The sequence below is a fragment of the Aethalodelphis obliquidens genome, unplaced genomic scaffold (assembly GCF_003676395.1).
Source record: "Aethalodelphis obliquidens isolate GAN/ISIS:26980383/991018 unplaced genomic scaffold, ASM367639v1 scaffold24, whole genome shotgun sequence".
NCBI lineage: Eukaryota > Metazoa > Chordata > Mammalia > Artiodactyla > Delphinidae > Aethalodelphis > Aethalodelphis obliquidens.
The window spans coordinates 11,797,594-11,818,326 of record NW_020837968.1 but is presented as its reverse complement, the minus strand read 5'-3'; the positions used below and the strand labels follow the sequence as shown (position 1 = coordinate 11,818,326).

The window sequence follows — 20,733 nt, the reverse complement described above, 5'->3', positions numbered from 1 at the left end:
AATGATGAGATAATAAGTGTGTATTGTTTTGAGCTGCTTTGGGTGGAATTTGTTATGAAGGAAAAGGAAACTAGAGTCTGGATTCCAATGGTTTTCAATGGAAAATAGGATAAAGAAACATGAAGAAACAATCCAAACAAATCTGTTGCATATTCTTCCATGAGAAAGAAGAAAACACTTTATTTCAGTAAAATTAATACCCTAATAGATATTTTTTAAATGTACCAGACTATTTAAATATAACTATTATGAAAAATGCAATTGAACATGCATGCCAAAACATAGGTGTAATCATGTTGCTGCTCTCCTTAAAAAGGAAGTCCACTCCAAGCTTTAATATGGCCTAAAATGCCCTGGTATGTTCTGGTCCCTGCTGGATTTATCCCTAGCCAATCCTTCCATCATGTTCCATGCACCATGTGCCTACCACCCCCAGAGCACAGCCCTAGCCCTTCCCCAACACTGTCTGTCTACAATACCCCATTCCAAGATAAAAATAACAACAATGATAATAATAGCAAAGGAACTACAAACAGTCTAGGAATAAATACAAGAACAAAGAGGGGGTAAACAATTAGGAAATTAATCACTGATGGAGAATATACACCTGAAAAATATATGACCTCTAAGAGAGGTAGAAGTAAAAAGAATAAGTCCGTAATACGATAAAGAATACCAGGCTAAACCAAATTGTCAGCACAGATACACCAGACTCTCTAGTGGCTAGACATATTCCCAGTAAAATCAGGAACAAAACAAGGATAAATGGAAATATCTGTTGAACAGAAGAAACAGGCCTTTCTAAAACCACCTTCCACGTGTTTGTCTCTTTGAGAACCTTCTCCTACTCAGGCACAGGACTTGGATGAAGCAAGTGAGGCCTCTAAAATGTAAAATTTAAGGATACACTCGCAAGGCTGGGAAAGTGCAGGGTCGGCAGCTGCATGACCCTGGCAGCGAGCGCCTCCTTAACTTCTGTGCCTTAAGAGTCTCCCTTGCCTCACACTAGGCCCAGTCCTACTCAAATTCTCCCTCTTGCATCTTCCACTAGCTCTTTCCTCCTGACAAGCTCAAGCCTGCCATTTACAGCCAGCCAGCCCATCAAGAGAACTTTGGATTTCTTAGGAAGAAAGTAAATAGTAGCCCCTGTGACCCACATGTTTCTGAGTGTTCCACCTTTTCTCTAATGATAGGATTTCTTAACTAAATCCTATTCCAGCTTCCCCAAATCTTCATTGCTATTTCCAAGGAAATCAACTTTACAAATTCCCCATACTCAGTCTCCAAAGACCAGACTCTTTTATACACACAACATATGCGAGAAAGTTAAAAGTGGGGAAGTCAGTTTTTAGACATTTCTTATGATATATATATATAATTTTAGGGTCTCAGAGAATACCTTTGTCCTAACAATGTCGATTGTTCTCTCTAGTTCAAAAAACGTTAAGAGTAAAATGAGATAATGTATGTGAAAACTGAAAGTAAAACTATTATGTAAATGTCAACTATGATTCGTCACTATTTCCTTTTTATTGAAATCTATTATAAGCATACGTCGCTTATAGTCGCTTATATGTTATTGGAATGGGGCAATATTACAAGAGGAGAAGACTAGCTTTTTTTTTTTTTTTTGCCGTACGCGGGCCTCTCACTGTTGTGGCCTCTCCCGTTGTGGAGCACAGGCTCCGGACGCGCAGGCTCAGCGGCCATGGCTCACGGGCCCAGCTGCTCCGCGGCATGTGGGACCTTCCCGGACCGGGGAACGAACCCGTGCCCCCTGCATTGGCAGGCGGACTCTCAACCACTGTGCCACCAGGGAAGCCCAAGACTAGCGATTTTTGAAGTAATATGAAAACTTAGTACATAGAGCTTTGGTAAAGCTGAATGAACAGTGCTGCAATAACTTTAAATCCACAGAAGACATCGCCCTAAGGCCTAAATCCAGGTGTTATCTTTCTATGTGTTTACAGAAATAAAAACCGACAGTAAAACAGTCCATTTTAATGTGTTCCATAATGTTTTCTTCTTTGAGAGGCAAGTTCTTGCCGATGAACATGTTCTGAGGATTGTCATACTTAAGCCTTCATCTATGTAATCCTTTTACAGATAAGTCCATCTCAAAATGAGGCAATTTTACTGAAACTAAGCTATTTGCATCGTGTCAAGGTAGGCCTACGACACACATGAATAATCTAATTTACAGTCAAGAGTATAAGATATTTAAAAATACAACAGCCTCAAATTGTTAAAGAGAATCAGATATCTCTATCCTATCAATAAATTTCTGCCTAAAATATCACTTAGTTTTAGAAAGCATTCCTAAGTCTGATCATGATCAACATCTATGGAGTAACCTTTCTAAAATTGTGACGAGTAGGCTAGTGGTTATACTACTCACCTAACTGCATCATTGGTCTCTGAAACAGCTTTCAGGTACTCCTTCAAATAAAAATAATTAAAGCAGTATTTCCGAATCTTATAGCCTCGCCATCGCCTCTGAATCTATTGAATTAAATAAAAAGATGAAATATGCCAGTGAACACTTTTAGTGAAAACATTAATAATTCTTCAAAATCAAGGTAATGATGATGACTCCTATCAAATAAAGTCTTAGGCTTTTCCACTAATATAACAGTTGCAAATATAGGTTGTACTCATAGATTTATTATAAAATATTATAAAGACAAAAACATACTCTAGGTTACTATAATTTTTTATAATATTTATCATTGTTTTACAAATACTAAATGTGAAATTAACTATTGAAAGATCAAAAATTTGCTTTACCAATTCCTAACTCTTCTGCTTCCTGACCAAACAAATTTTTTGTTTTTCATAACCAACGGGCTTGAAGATTGTATTTCATCTCATTGAAATCAATGTTTTTAATGGACTTTTTTTTTTGGCCACACCATGCAGCTTACAGGATCTTAGTTCCCTGACCAGGGATTGAACCCGGGGCCATGGCAGAGAAACCACCGAGTCCTAACCACTGGACTGCTAAGGAACTCCCTTTAATGGGCTTTTTAAATTCAGTGCTATCAAAATCTTTAAACAAAATGTTGTCTTGTACCTTCATCATGACATTTTAATACTTCTTTAATAATAACAGTAGGTAACATTTATTGAGCTCTTATTATGTGTGAGGCACTATTCTAAGGGTTTTGTTTGTATGTACGCATTTAATCATTAGAACATTTCTATGAGATATTTACAGATGAGAAAACTGCTGAAAAGAGAAGTTATTCAATTTTCCCGTAATTACTCAGCTATTAGTGATGGATTCAGGAATCAAATTAGGACTCAGGGGGCCCATTCTCTAAACCATTGCAATATAGAACTGTGAACAAAGTGAACTGCAATTTTCAATGAACAAATATTTCTGTTGAAAGTATCTTTTTTTCTTTTTTGAGAGGAGAGGAGTGTTGGTGTCCAAGAAAACATACTTAAGTGGGCTACTAGATGCCTTAAAAGCCCCAGTAATCATAAGAAGAATCAATCTCTTTAAGCTCTATTTTTGCTAATACAACCTCTATGAGAAAAACTCAAAACAAAAATTATAATGTATAGATCCTAATTTTGTGGAAAACCCAAAAAAACTCAACTTCTTTAAAGGAGTAGAAGAAGAAGAAATAGAAAAAATTGAAAAAAATGTTAACTTAGCCTTGTATAAAGACTTAACTTCATTCTCTAAAATTTTCCAGCAGTTTCCATATATTTATGAATTATTCACATACTATGAACGATTCTTTTTCTGGATATGAAGTCCTTCCAATGTTTTGCAAAGTTAGCTAGGCTAGGAACACACATCTTTAAAATTTATTTTTTCATAGGAAAAAGTAATTAATAAGAGAATGAGCCTCAGTCCGTTGGGTTTTATCCCAAAAGCCTATGATTTTTTTACTAAATATGCTGAGTTTCAAATTTTTATAACCTTGAATGCTGGATCTATAAGAATAAACAGGAAAAATATTTTACTTGAATTATGAGCCCTTATTTTTCTCTGTTGTAAAATATGGCCATTTAAAAGGTATTTTACAATCTGAAATATTAAATGTGAAGACTTTGAAGAAATGTTTCAGTCAACCTCCCAGTATGAGAATGACTAAAATAACTGAAGTTATGCAAAACCACTTATCTTACTGTTCTTATTATAAGAAAAATTAAATCAGAGAAATTAATTCTGCAAAGTAAAACTAAGTAAAATAACAAGCTAGTGTAACGATGTTATAGAATGTGTCTTTCTAAATATTTTTCAAATGATCTTAATTTAGAGCTTAATTATTTAAATAAAGAAAAATTAATTTTTCTAAAGTTCTATACTCAGTTTAGAAACTACCTCCCTCTAATTTGACCAAAACTGTATTATGGCTGGCAAAGAGACAGGAGGAATTGATACAAAAACCATTTTCCTAATGAAAAAGAATAACCAATTGTAATATGTATATATATATATATATAAATTATACATATGAATAATGACTATTTTCCTGGCTTATTTAATTTAATCATTACAGTATCATTCTGAAGTAGAGATTATTAGCCTTCTATGATAAAAGAGGAAATTGACACTTAGAGAGCTTAAATAAATGCCTTGGGTCATACAGCTGGTTGGATGGCTTCACATGAATTTCAGCTTACTTTTATTGCATATACAGTATTAATTGTATTAAAGACAGGAACAGTTGTAAACAAAACTACTGATAGAAAATCCATCATCGGCAATAGAAGTGACTCAGGAAGCATGGGAAAATATTAGGATATCAAATACTGTTAAGGGATGGACTACCTATTACATGAAAACACCACTGAATTTTAAATAAAATAAGATTAAATGTGCCAGAAAACGTAAAACATGCATGCTGAAGTACTGAGAAGGAAAGATGGAGGATGGTGGTTTATGATTAGGTCATGGCAGAGTAGTGGAGATACTCACTTGGAGAAAAGAAGTTGAAAGGGCAAACTCTGAAACTGGCTGAAAAATCTGTGCCAGTAGGAAGGGAACTAACAGAGGCCAATGGCATGGGCTCCTTCCCACTCCACACAGCAACTAAAGAAACAGCACTAACCACACCCTCAGAGTCCACCATTAAGCTCTCAGACAGTCTTCTAATGCACCAACTCCTTAAACATCTACCCCAAAGCATGCTACGATTCCTTTCCAAGACAAATCCTGGTATTCACAACTGGGTATTAAAGCTCATAACAGGTTAAGAGATGGTTAAGATAACAAATTAAAACTCATCCACACTGAAGTATAATAATCAACGTTTCAATGCCTTTGTTAGAGGGGAGTGAGTGAAAACAGCTGGAAGAAGCTGGGCGTGTGAGTGGGTGAAGATGCCGCCATCCAGTGAAGTAAAGAATCTAAAATTTACTGAACTCCATGAATGTGCTGGGTATTAGGCTAACTGCTTTAATCCTCATGGTAACCTTGTGAAGAGGGCATGATCTCCATGTTAACAATGAAGAAACTGAGGTTAATAACTTGATTAAGGTCACAGCAATACCAGTAAAAGAGTAAATGACAGAGCCAGGACACAAACCCAGCTCTGTCTTATTCCAAAGCCCAGGCTTTTCCCACTAAAACATCTGAGGGATGTACTGTATAAAGAGAAAGAGTGTGTGCAATGCTCTTTAATGTAAAAGACACCATTTTCTTACATTATAGGGAGCCCAGTTTAACCAGTATCTAATTGATATAAGATACAAATAGCTGAGATTCTACCATACTTCCTGTTATAGGAACAAACGACGTCTTAAATTTTGCCTATGTTTCCTGTTGATATCCCAGTACTAGTGAATAAACTTAATTTTTTTTTAAAACAAAGTACTTTCAAGAGGCAAAATGACTTTTGATAACAAAATGACTTTTTGATAACTTCAAGGTGAGTGGGTTACGACTTCCAAAAACGGGCTAGTATTCATGTCCTTCAAAGTAATTAGCAACTTTCAGAAGTGATTGGTATAAAACAATTATTGTCATTGATCAGCTCTGAATAGATAATTTTAAACAAAGTCATTGTGTGCTCAGCAGATTACAGCTTGTTAACGGGCAAGTTCTAAATGACCTCTTAAGCTAGTCAAATCAATGATGCATATTCCTCATTAAGTAACATCAAAATGTAAGTGGTCTTATAAATAATGTTTATTTTAAGCACTAAAATAAATGGCAAAACCTTGATATATCAAAAGCCATCTGTTCATAGAAAAGATTTTCTCTCCATTGGGTTTATTATTATTCCTCAAAATTCATAGTAATCTTAATGTTATCAAAAGAGAGAAAAAATGTTTTGGCACCTAAAATTAAAATTAAAGCATGAAAGGCAAATTCACTGATGATACCCTTCCCAGGACTAATGTTCTAAATGTATATGAGAGCATATAAATAGGACACATCATAATTATACTTTTACTTATTAGAATGTTCAACATTCTAGAAGACTATGCAGTGAGCACAGAAAAGTGGGTTTACTAAATTTTCAAAGATAGGGTGTTTAAAACTAGTAATATCACATTTTTCATTCTCAATGCCACTACATTATCATGTCAAAAACATACCTATATATATGTTATATATGTTATATATATATGTTTATATGTTACTCTAGTGGTCCTCTTGTTATTATAGTCCTTTTTTTCCTTTAAGTGAGGATTTCTATCTGAACTAAAATGTCTTGGGGCACTAATTTCAAGTTAAATCATTTAAAATAACTGCAACAATAAAGGATCGGTTGAGACACCCATGAATACCATTGAGAAAGTACATGTGATTGATCAATAACATGGACAAGGTTTCCAGGGTAAAAGAAATTCTACCTTAAACAATTAATTACATCTGCAGTTCTTTAAAACTCTCTAAGTTTTAGATTATTACCATTTTTCATTCCTCAGAGAGCTTTGAAAATGAAAGGAAAAAGTCTGTTGGAACGTATTTTTCAAGAGAGATCTCCAAGATACTACACGTTCGCACTTCTTGAAATCTGCATTCATATGACATTGTTCCAGTTAGGATTCTAGATGTGTGAGATGACCCAAAGGAGGCTTTTCAAAGGAATTGCAAGGAATCAGTAATGCTTAGAGAGTTTACCTTTGTTAACTTCCAAAGTCTGTGCCAGATTATATATCCTCATTAGGTTAACTTTATTGAAGACCAGTATATTCTAAGAGTTAATTTATAAAGGGAGAGATCCGCAGTTGAAAAACAGCAGTCCTAGTAACTATTTGGTGGGGCTTCTAAACTTTTAACAAAGTTAAAGTCCTCTTTTCTTTCTACTAATTTTTCAGGGTCCAAAACAGGTAGGGCGGAAGTTCAAATACAACCAAATTCAAATTTTTGGATCACAAAAATCTATGTGATCTGCACCTTATACTCCATACAGGAAAGAAATGACAGATTCTCTCTCATCGTTTGCTACATCCTGTACAAAAATCCATTTAAAATTGTAGCAAGAATGGTGTTTTACCTGAGGTTATGATAGATGACAAATCCGGATGCTAACAATAGCAATATGTGAAGACCACAGCTCAAACATTCATTTATAAGGTGACGTTTTTCATCCTAAGCCCCATCCAATTCTGCCTACAAGGGGAAGCACGTGACACTGAATTGGGATGTCTCAATTTGGTTTTCAACGAATTATTACTAAATTTAGAATTCCCTGAGTGAAATGTACTACCAGTAAGAACGCTCATGAACTACCCGGGTCATGGGGTCAGGCAACCAAGAAAACCAGAGTGTAAGCAATAAAATTTCCCTAACAGCTCAGTCGAGGGTTCATGTAGTTGCTCTCAACCAGATTTCTGAAGAAAGGAGAAGAAGACTAGAAGTAAAGGCAAGTCTATATGTGACCAGAAATAACAGGAATACGGATACCAGACCTCTTGGGTTCAATTCCTAACACTGTCACTTACTAGCTATGTGACCTTGGGCAAGATACCTTTCTGCGATTCCATTTTCTCATCTTTCAAATGGGAATCATAATGATACCTACCTCAGAGAGTTGCTCATGTCAGACAATAGTTAAAATATTTAAAATACTTAGAATGGTGCCTGGAGAGTGGTAACTGCTATGCAATTGCTAACTGTTGTCATTATTATTTACCAATGTTCCTGACTTACCAAGATTTGGAGTTACGTGGTATTGCAATCTTGTTCTTGCATATATGCCTCAGAGACATATAGCTCTCACTGGCGGTTGGTTTGACTAAGGTATACTCAGGTATCTACCAGCTATATCCATTCACGCTTGGGTAGTAAATATGAGAATCTGGAACCATTCTATTGGGGAAATGGGGACCTCAAAGACACAGTTGAGGCTGAATGGACGTATCCCCAGAAATGGAAGAATTAGATATAAGACATGTGCCACTCCATACAACAGGCTTCATCCTGGATGCGGTCAGCCAGTAAACAAAAGCCATAAAGAAAAAAAAATCCTAAATGTCGAGAACCACGAATCCAAGTACTGGAGAAAAGGAACAAGTAAAAGACCTTAGGATGGATGAAATAATTCCACTAAACTGCACTTGTTTTTGCTACCTGTGGATATTTATAAATGGGCTTTCTACACATAAAGTAATTTTGCCTTTCGTCTTTATAGTATTAGAAAACTGATTCTCCAAGCCCTGTGTTTGGAGGGTCTGAAGTGACACCCAAGTGCTTAAGTAGATGCTCAGTAGCACCAGAAATGGAGGGTCAGTTCTGCGCCAGGCCGTAAAAAGATACACAATCGTACATCTCGATGGAACAGGGAGAGAAAGAAGTTGAGTAGATGAATCAACTCATGACATTTGTATAAGATACTAAAAGCTGTTCAAAGAGTGAGAACTGAAAAAAAAGATTGGGGGGCCAAATTTAAACGAGATCCACAGAGCAGCAGCCAAGATGCTGGAGGAAAAGCAGAACCTTAACCTGGAGTAAATTCAAATTAAAGACCAAAAAGGCAATAATGTGTCGCACGGAGAAACGGGAGGAGTAGGGCCCCAGGAGCTAAGATAAAAATTTACTGAGCAATTTACTGCTGTATTAATTGACTGTCACTGGCCTAGCTGCAAATCAGTCGCAGGGGTTTTGTACAGGCACACTGTGGGTTCTGACAGCAGCTGATATCATCGCAAGCCTCCTTCAAGCTTGTACCTGTTACAACATTTTGGCAACGTCACAAAGCTCATGAGGTCTTCCATTCACATATGAACTGCACTGACCAAATATTACCTTCCCATGTCCAGTTTATCCACACCACCTAGCCTAGTCGGGCACTCAAAAAAGCCTTAAAGATCTACCAGCAAAGGCTTAAATAATTTCCATGAAGGCCGCCAAGGGACCTAAACAAAGAATATTTAAAACAAACAACTTTTTTACTCCTTGTTTAAAAAAGCATGAGCCAACGTTCATTGATTTATTCAGGGACATTTATTTAACAACCTAGTATAAGCCAGGAACTGTAGATACAAAGACTAAGAAGATAGGATCCGGGCCCCAAGAGACTTACAGTATTTGGTGGGGGAGGGTGGACACAGGCATGTAAATTAGTAAGGATAATAAATTGTTACAGGTTCTACAACAGAAGTATGTTGATGGTAAAGTAGGGACATTAAAAAAAGGAGAGTGATCAATTCTACACGGGTAGGGGGATGGTAAAATCTTTAGAGAAAAGGTGACCTTTTAAAAAATAAAGGCAGCAATCAAGATATGAATATCTATGACATTAAATAATCACATACATATAATTTATTCTTCATTATAAAAAAGTGACATCTATTTAGGAATGGATTAGCTACAAATGAAAATTTTAAATTCCTTCTCTTTTCAGAAATGCTCCACTAGCCTCTTTGACAATTGAATATAACTTGTCATGCTAGTAGTCAATAGTCAAATACATAATTTGCAATTGAATCAGTATATGAAGCAGGGTAAGACAAAAGTTTTTTATTTTCTACTGTATGATTTAGGTGCATATATAAAAGTATATCTGTCTGAATATTACTGGCCATATAGATTTCTGGTAGTTATCTGTTACTCCTAGAAATTCTTCCACCTGTACACTCACTGCCACCCACATTTTAATCACTTAAAGGGTAGCTCTTTTGAGCAAAGTTACTTCATAGCTTAAAAACTGAAAAGGCAGAGTTGTGGCTAGTAGAAGTAAAACTTCAGCTGCTGGTATCAAGCTAGGGTTGTAATCTTCAGATGTGTATGCCATGAAGGTATGTGGACCACACATTGGTCTCTTCAGCCTCTCATTCCCGCAGAGACAAATTTTCAGAGCACCATCTTGCAAAAAATCCACTTACAAATAGATTTGTCCAAGTCCATTACAAATAAGTTCAGTTCCAGTCATGTGATCACTCAATGCTAAAAATTAATCTTTGTTAGGTAATCACATCAGCCTCTTGTGCCAGCTGATTCCTCATTACCAAGTTACCAAATTAACTCATCCAAACCTCTGAAGGAAGTCTTTGAACATCTTTGTAGAGAAGGGTTTCTATTATAAATTTCCCACAGTAGTATTTACATCTCCACAGAGCCTCACAAAAACTCCTGAGTGTCTTTAGTGGATCATTTCAACCTCTATGTAATGCTCAAGTCTTACTTCCCTTTGCTTTAATGACCACTGCATTCCCACCTCTACTGTTCTCTCCTGGAATGTGTCAAATAAAAAGCAAATATGGGGCTTCCCTGGTGGCACAGTGGTTAAGAATCTGCCTGCCAATGCAGGGGACATGGGTTCCAGCCCTGGTCCAGGAAGATCCCACATGCCGCGGAGCAACTAAGCCCATGCGCTACAACTACTGAGCCTGCGCTCTAGAGCCCGCAAGCCACAACTACTGAGCCCGCGTGCCACAGCTACTGAAGCCCGTGCTCCACTACAAGAGAAGCCACTGCAATGAGAAGCCCGCGCACCTCAACAAGGAGTAGCCTCCGCTCACCGCAACTAGAGAAAGCCCACACGCAGCAACAAAGACCCAATACAGCCATAAATAAATAAATAAATTTATTAAAAAAAAAAAAAAAAGAAAGAAAACAAATCTGGACCTAGCAAGGAGAGACTTGATTTGAAAGAATTACTGCAAGAAAGAGGGGGTGAGTGATTCCTGCAGCGATGGAGGTGGACTATTGCGATAAGGAGAATCTTTGACCATAAGATTTGCAAACATGGCGAAACTTAGGCAAAAGGAGTTTTCCTTTTAATAGGAAGGTGTGAACAAGGCTGGAAAGAACCTGATGTGGGGAAGTGGGATAAAAGGGTGGCATAATCATATAGGAGATCTGAGAATGCTTTACCCTGAAGCCCATCTCAGGAGGAGGTACTAAGGAGATGCCGTATGCTGGCTAAAGTTCAGGGACCTAGGGGAAGGAGAGAAGCTTAAGCACAGTTTGGTTAATAAACATGTTTTTTCCAGTTGACCAATGGAGACAAGCAGTTCAGCTAATCATTTGTGAGGTTAGAAAAATGGGAATTTGGGGGACTGTGTCTGGCCTTGTCATAGGTAAACAAGGGGCCATCCACAGCTAAGTCGTATGGGGAAGGGTGGGTTTCTTTGCAGTAAGCGGTTTCCAAAACACAAAAGAGTTGGGGGGGAAGGGGTTTAAACTTTGCTGTTTTCTAGGATCACAGGACTTAGGAAGAGTTCAACATTGTCCGTTGATTTTAAGCAAAGATGAGGTAACCCTGGGCAATACTATTAGGTGTGACCGAGCAGGACCCTATGGGGCCTTCCCAGAACTGACCCACACCCCGCGACCTCCATCTGCCTCTTGTCTGTAGAGAAGTTTTAGCCTCCTAGGCCTTCCCCAAGTTCCAAAGAGTAAATTTAATCAGAGAAATGAGAAAATGCAGAAAGAAAGGAAAACAGTCAAACAAGACAAAATAATAATAGTTTAGCCATTATACAAAGTTAAGGACCTTTAGTTCCTCCTCAAGGACTATAGATAATATTCTGAGCCGTATGCTTTGAGCTGTTTTGCAGATACTGAAACCACCACCAAGCAGAAGAAGTTAACTGTATGTTGCCCGCAAGCACGGAGACCCCAGGCCGGTTGGAACCAGAAGGTTGATGATGTTGACTCCTGATGACCTCACCACCAACCAATCGGAAGAATGTTTACTAGCTGATCACACACCCCACAATGCCCCTCCCTCACCCCGTCTTTAAAAACCTTTCCCTGAAAGCCTTCAGGGAGATTGGGCCTTTTAAGCACTAGCTACCGGAAACCCTTGCTTGGTGCCTGAAATAAATGCTCCACTCTCCTTCACCACAACCCGGTGTCAGTAGATTGGCTTTACTGTGTATGGGCAAGAGGACCCAAGTTTGGTTCAGTAACGTTAGGAAATGTAGCTTTTAGTATGATGTTAGAATAAGTCAAAAACACTGACTTCTCAATGGCTTGGTTTGATATGAGTTTCTTAGATATGCCCGGTCAAGGTAAAAGGAATCTTAATGATTCAAGCCAGATCAGAACTCAATACAAAACTGGGGGCTAAATAATAAACAAGGAAATGCATTTTTCTAACCCTGACTCCTGTGCCTCTGTCTCCCTTGGTGACCTATGGTGATCTATGGGGACGTCTAAGCCTCCTGCCATCAACTGCTTTAGGTCCTCCATCATCTATTGTTTTTTACTTTGCAGACGTATCTGACAAAGGGCATGCAGAAAAGAAAAAAAATCTAACACTGTTTTAGGCTCAGAGGTTAAGTCTTTGGCAGAGCTGTACAGAGAATCAGAATCTCCTAAATTCCCAGACTCACGCATTCCCGTTAAAAGAGGAAAGCCACATTATTTTCTTATATTACTGAATTTCTAAGAAAGGTAAATATAGACCAGTGCATCTGGAGTATCTGCCTCTGGAAAAGAAGCAAAAAAGATCTACTTCCTCTTCTTTTTTCCCCTTACACTACAGAACCACCGAGAGGTGGACAGATACTAGAGATCTGCCCTGGGCTGGGCTCCAACACATTCACATCTGCATAGGAAGATCCCTTCCCAAAGCAGTGTAAGTCAGCAAAATAATGTTAATTCAACTTGCCTTAGTTCAACACAGGACTTTCAGAAGGTATTTTACTATCTTTCTTCACCCAAAATAAAATCCGTTATTAGCAGAAGCAAGAATTAATAGATTAATGAGAGAGAATATAATAGGGTAACATTAAAACACAGGTTTTAAGGACGTTGATGAAATTCACTTAAGAAATTTCCCCATTTATAACAGCTTCACAATTAAGCTAAAATCATATTGTCTGATACAAAAGAAATTATACTTTTGTCGTGGCTCTTCCCCAAATCTCATCAGAAACCAAGGAAGCCTCATAATCGCTAAATTCAGCTTCCTATTAGGCAAATAACACATAAAAGTGAACACAGAAATGATAGAAATAAAACTTCTAAGCTGGAAACTGACTTTATTACTGTGAAATCATATGAATAATTTCTAATTGATTTGTATTGGGCAGGAATCTTATATTCCAGAACCATGCTCATCTATTTATCACAATATTTTATATGACATATGGAAACTAATACATTGCTTCATTAATATTTACAGTCTTTCTCTAGTCATGGCTCAGAGATATTTAACATTCTAAAACATAAGCATTGATAACTACATGTTTTACATTTTACTCTAATTTTTAACCCTGCCAAAACTATTTAGTACAACTAACTTTTTAACTATGTACTCTTTTCTCTCTTTACCATTAGCATATCAATCAAATTTGCATTATACTGGTTTGCTCATTTTATTAAAAGCGAATTCAGGGCACAATTGACTTTTCATTTGTTTAACAAGTGAAGAAATATTTACCCTGACAGCCATTGCATTGTAGAGATTCATCTTCATAGTGTAATATGCTAACTGTGAATCGAGAAAGAAAAAAGATGGCATATGTTTTAGTTTTACACAAAGACAGTGCAGCCTATTTTTACATATAAAAGATAAGAATCTTTATACATAATACATAATAAGAGTTCTATGCTTAGAAAAATGAAATCAAACTTTGTATTGAAGAGATAGGCTTCCTAATACATAATGCAGGCTTAACCAGAAAAATCTATGGTAGTCAAACTAGGAGCTAATGGAGATATATGACCATAAAATGCTCTCCGCTGAGTTTGATAATCAATGGTGCTCTACTGAGAATAGAATAACAAAGCAGAAATATTCACAAGTGCTGGTGACACGTAGTATTGTATGATTTATTCACTAGGGTTCTTTTAGCCAAAACTCACAGAAACATAAAAGGAATTCATATTTCAAGACGTCTGGTTTAATGAAAAATTCAAAGAAATGCTGTCTTCAGTCGAAATCGTTCAAGGATACGGATGCAGTGATGGAGCAAAATTGTGCCTTCCAACCATCTGTACAAAATGTTATGTACTTAGCTGCCTCCCGAGTAATCCTTGGGAATTTTGTTTCATTTAATATTCATTTTAACACCATAAAATCATAAATACAATGATATCATGTTACAGCAAATCCCCTGACATAATGAAGACTTCCTAAAGACTTGGTTTCTTTCTAATAGAGACACATTTGTCTTTTAATGCACGAATCTCTGTGACAGTAAATAATCATTTAGCAACATAGCTTATTTCAATGAAAATATTGCTTTAAATAAAACTTCCACATCTGCTCTTTCAATTAAAAAGACACAATTAACATAATTCATGACAGTACAATAAACATTGAAATACATATTTTTTCCACACAAAATACACCTTTATCCATTTTATTCAGTCAACACTCATCAGACTAATCTAAACTTGAACTTAGGTAATAGGTGTTATGTTTCAGCAAAAATCAGAGATAAGTGCCTTAGCCTTTTATATAGGGGTTTTCTTCCTCCCTGCAACAAACAGGAATTCATATAAAAGGGTTTCACTGTAATTAGCATTGTTTGAATTGCCTGATCTGATCCACAGCAAATTGTCTGTGGAGAGCAGCAGGGCTAGATTAGTTATCAACAGTCTGAGCAGTTAGTAAACAGTTGGTTGCAATATGTTATTTACAAATGAACACAATGATGTTACTTCATTTTAAATTCTCTTTCTTCGTTATGGAAAGCAAGGCATAATTCTTGGTGTTTGAGGTCAACTTAAAATATTTACTTAGAGTATTTCTTCAAGGCAAATATAACCATTAAATATTTTTACACAGAAGAAACATATTGGAAATTATATATTTGAGAAAGTTGAGTTCAGAAAAAGATATTGTTTCTTATCTTTTTTCATATTGCTGTTCAGTCAGCAGCAGTGAGCATTAGCGAGCTTTCAAGCCACAGACCTGAGTTCAGGTCCTGACGTTGCTCTTACCAGCTGTGCGGCTTGAACAAGTTACTTGAAGTCTCCCAGTCTTGACTTCTAGCCTTACAAAATGGGACATCACATACTCCATGGAGTTCTTGTGAAGAATAAAATGAGATCAGGTATTTAAGGTGCTTGGGACATAGCTGATGGTCATTAGGAAAGGGATTATCACTGTTACACATTTTGTGGCTAAAAGTATGTGATTTAACTATAAGTAAAATTCCAAATGGTATAAGAGGTTAAATTTTATTCTGAACAAAGAAGAGATATAGGTTTGAGCCTAAGAATTTTGAATTTTATAGTTAAAAGGTGGGAAAGCACTTTGATTCCAGGTTATCATTCTCATGTGAAGCACAGACAGATGTTACATTGACTCTCAATTCTATAGCCCAGATCTGAAAGTACCACAAAAACATCTGAGAAAACATTGTATGATCCACTTATATGAGGTATCTGGATTAGTCGAATTCACAGAGACAAAAAGTAGAATAGTAGTTACCAGGCACTGGGGGAAAAGGAGGAGCTAGTGTTTAGTGGGTACAGAGTTTCCCTTTAAGATGATGGAAAAGTTTTGGAGATTGTTAGTGGTGATACCTGCATAACAATGTGAATGTACTTAATGTCACTGAACAGTACAGTTAAAAATAGTCAAAATGATCAATTTTATGCTATATATATTTTACCATAATTTTTAAAACCACTAAAAAATAATTTGTGAATGTGAATCATGCATTTCCATAAGCCATCTATGAGACACGTTAGATACTTTGAGATTTTGTAAAATACTGTCTCTATATTTCTATTCTGAGCAATGATGATTATTTGTTATACTAATATTTGTTCTTTTGGTTACATGAGTAGTTAAATTATAATTCATACTAAAACCCTTGTTCTTAATATTATTTTCCAGGATTCTGTCCTAAAAGTTTTCTTTTTTTCTTCCATTCCATGGAGTTGGATAAGCAAATATATCACGGCTACTAAATATTGATAACATGTCCAAGAATGACAGACGATAGTGATTCATCAGCAGAGAAAAATCCCCAAATTTTCCTTACTATATATTAATTTCCTATTTTATCATTAAGGTATCAAGTCTATTTTAAAGAGGAAGACTAAAGATCTGGGGTGAAAATCAAGCATAAAAGATGATAGTTTCAATGTAATGAAAACATGATGTTCAATTATAGATGTTTCCCAACTATTTGTTGACTAAATGAAGGAAGGGGAAAAGAGAGGGAGGGGGAGAAAGAAAAGAGGGAGAGAAAGATAAACAGAATTGATATGTTGCATTTAGAACAGATAGAGTAGGAAGAATTCCTGGGATGAAAATCGCATTTGAACACTAAATAAACCACTTGTTGGCCATATGGCCCTTGTCATGTCACCTAGCTCAGAAGGCTTCTGAAATTTTCAGAAGGCTTCTGAAATTTTTTCTGGAAGTTGTATTCCTTTTAAAATCGATTTTCTCAGTTGTCAGTATCCACGTGGACCTTTTGGACAGGGCTGCTATCCAATGGGATTGAACCGTGATATCGATGGGAGCATGTCTTGTGTGTGAGTTTCCGTTTTTTCTACCAGGTGAATTACAGTGCAGGGGCAGGGGTGGGGATAGGTTAGAACCACTCTCTTAGAGGTCAAGTGATATTCAAAGCTCACTGCACCAGGTCCCAATTTTGTTCTCCGATCATCTCCCACCACGCTGCTCCTTTAAACCTAAATCTGATCAAATTATTATCTTTTCTTCTTCACGTCCGTGCTCCTACTACTCGCCTTGCCTAAAACGTCTTATCATCCTTTTCTAGCTGTCCAAATCCTCTGTGTCCTGCTGTTCTCACAAACATTTATAGGAGAAACCACCTTTTCTCCCCCATTCTAAGCACCAGCAACTGGAAGAAGCTGCTGGCATTCTCTCAGCTCCAGTGGATACCTTCAAACCATTTCAAACCAGTAGGAAGTACTCCTTTAGAAGCAACAACAACTACCATGACAAAAACCCAAAGAACAAAAAACCTCACTGTTTACTCTCAAGCTTTTCACATTTATCACTCTCCCTCCCTTTTTGGTGTTGTCACCCATCCTCAGGTCTCTAGGTACACTCTCCTCCTTTCCCCTCCTCGCCTCCCCTGACCTACTCCAATAATATGCTCTAAATGTTTTGGCACCAAGCTAAAGGTCTTATTCTTCACCACAACTCCTGCCGTATCCTAAGGCTTTCCAAATTCACATATACAACACACTCAATTACCTGCTCTCACTATTGCCTGCCTTTCCCAGTCGCGATGACATCCACTTCCCATAGCCATGTTCCAGACCCTGTGAACTAGTTTCTCCTCTTAAGTCTTAAACTCAGATTGCAAATTCTCCTCCTTAAATCCCTGATAGCTTAATTTCTATTAAAGGCTTTTCCACCTAGTAGACAGATCTAGTACAGGTATGTCCTTCTCCTCAGTTTCAAGTTCCTTCTTCACATATGTTTATATACAATGGCTACATTGATAGTTTGCTAATGAACATATCATAAATTAACTAATCTTTCCATTATTGTTGAGCATTTAGGTTGGAAACCAAGAAAACCTGAGTTTCAAACGGTCAATCATTTTCAAAAAATAGAACATTTAAAGTAATACATATTTATAATAAATTTGAGTAATACATCTATATGAACTTGACCAGATCAACTGGCTTTATTTGCTAGACTGGGCAATACAGAGGAAATATTTGCATTAAAGTGATGACTCTGGAAACTCTAGAAGCCAGGCACATATGGATAACAGATCTGGGGAGCCTGCGCCTTTGTTATTTTCCACATCAGTGCCATCCTCATTTCATAATTTTGAGTATGATCATTAAAATGATTTATTATCAAATAATCACGAGTATTTTGTGCATATGCTTTGCCTTGTTCGCTGGCAACTGATACCAATCTGGTCGTTATCAACAGCTGATTGTTAAAATAACCTTCCCTCTTCTACACACACACAAAATTAAAAGCCAATTACATTATTTTTCACTGTTATTATTAATGTAATCTTTAAAAGCAAGTAAACTAAATCTAAATCATATTATTATAATGAAAATATGTTAGCAAAGTTTTAAATTTATATTAGAAAAGTCAGAGTCTTAAGTTATCCAGCCTTTGGTATTTATTTAAAAAGCCAGATCCTGAGGGGAAAAAGTAGATTATGTTTCAGTTTTCTGCTCTAACACTAAAGAGTGATAAATGTTGCCTCATTAACATATAACTGAATTGGAAGCCTTATAAAGAGATTTATAAAAAGAGTTGGGCTTATAGAAGGAACATTCATTTATCTAATGAAGAGAAATAAAAATGTCCGTACAAGCAACCATGACAATCTCATCAGTTTTAAAAATAATGACTGAAATTTTATGTATTTTTACTATCCATTCAAAAACAAACCTGCTGGTATTTATGATGACAACGCAAAATGGGATTTGATAGCAGATGATATCCTTTGTTCCATTTAAGGTTAATAGGATTTCTTTCCATTGTTACTCTTTCAAATACTAATCAAATATGAAAACTTTGTGAGAAGAGCAGTAAAATGATAAGCAGTATATAAGTACTGTGAGCCTTTTCAGCAATAAATTAAATTATTTTTATAATTTGAAGAATAATCTATTTTTAATGAATATTATCTTTATAAATTAATCAGTTCTACCAGAGGCTATTAATATACTTTAACAAAAAGTTTTAACCAAGTTCTGTCAATGTGGTGTCATATATATGTTATTCACCAAATGATCTCAATTTAAAAACATAACACTGAGCTGTTTAGAACTACAGTTACATATCTATTTTCACAATAATGCATATAGAATTAATCACATATATCAGGGTAGCTGCTCTCAGAGTGTGGTGACTAAAAATAGTGTACTTGATATTAAACATCATATAAACTATATAATGGGGAAACTGAAAAGGATAACAAGATGCATACTATTAGGTTATATTGATGTCCTATTAGGTTATATTGATGAATTCACTCAGGTAACACTCAAAGTGTTAGTTTTCCGAAAGAGGGAGATGAAATATTTGAACATTTTTCTGGTACTATCGCCTACAGAAATAACTATTTTCACTTCACCATTTATGAAATAAAGCAAAAAGTGGTGAGGACAAGCTATATAGAACATTATACAGTTGAAAACAAGAAGGGGACCAAAACAGTAGGACCATTTGAGTATCCAATGGGAAGCGCAGGTTGCAGTAAAATCATAGCAGGAATTCAGCAGGTCTGGGATGCACGTGCACTGAACACACACACCAGGTGACTAGAAATCCACTGTTAATAAAAAAGAAGAATCAGAGCACATCCTCACTAACAGGGAAAGGTTTTTGAGGTTGTGAATCAACAGTCCTCGGTCCCTACGACGGACAAATTTGGGTTATGTTGCCAGATACGACAGCATTAAAGTCAGCAGGAAGACCTGAATGGACACTGAAAATTAAAATAAACAAAAACAATAGTCATCCAGGAAGCAAAAAAGAATCAAATCAGAAAAGAAAACCTGAATGGCTCTATTATCGTGGGTTAGTGAGGGCACCATAGTGGAGAACGCATAACACTATAGGACTGGATAAGTTGACTGGTGTTGCTGTGAGAATTATTTAAAAGCTGGAGAGAAATATTCTGGTATAGTAGAATTTTGAGGGAGGCTGTCTAAAAATACAGAACTTATCTAAAGAGATCCTAGGACTTCTGACTTTCCACAGTTCCCTTTGTTTGACCTTTGCCACAAGTGAGACTGTTGATAACTCCAAGTTTTCTAACAGTTTTCTCCTCTGCTTCCTGTGATATTGTGTCTCTGTTTTTCTGTTTATTATCTACCTATAACTCCCTTCCTCTGCCTAAATCCTACTAATGCATTCCACAAGCCTCAATCCTTGGCCCTCTGCTCTACTGTTCAGATACTTTTCCATCAGGTAGAAAATCCTGCCATCTTATAATGATGGCTCTAAAACCTCTATCTCTAGCTCTGACTCTTCACCTAAAAGTCCTCTTTAATAAGCTTTTGTTCAGTGCTAATTATAATGTGCCAGACACTCTTCCGAGAGATAGCAAAATCGCCGTACAAGACACCACCACATGGAGGTGTCCTAACATCATCACAAACTCAAAATCTCACAACATCTTTTTGTAAAAGCTTCACTGCGTGTCCCATTCAGAATGTTTTCTTATCAACATCATGCTTTTGTTGTCATTACAACCATTAATCAGCTTTGCTGAGATAAAAATGCAGCTATCTTACTAGCTTATAAGACAAAAAGTTTATTTCTTACTCACATTGCACGTGGGCTAAGTCTCCCTGTGGCTGTGGCCCACAACACATGGCTTAGCCCAGAATCAATGAGATGGGGAGGAATCATTATTTTATGAGGAGGCGGGGAGGGAAGAATTTTT

General features: G+C 36.5%; 1 protein-coding gene across 2 annotated transcripts in view; it reads right to left on the bottom strand.

Moving 5' to 3' along the window:
* SPATA17 (spermatogenesis associated 17) overlaps window positions 1–20,733 on the bottom strand; it is a 191,708-nt gene that overhangs the window by 137,981 nt on the left and 32,994 nt on the right. For both annotated transcript variants that reach the window (XM_027122207.1, XM_027122208.1), the window contains 2 exons: window positions 13,806–13,856; window positions 2,399–2,502 (listed from right to left, as the gene is read on the bottom strand). In XM_027122207.1, coding sequence (XP_026978008.1) covers window positions 2,399–2,502; window positions 13,806–13,856 — 155 coding nt within the window. The remainder of the gene's footprint in view (window positions 1–2,398; window positions 2,503–13,805; window positions 13,857–20,733) is intronic.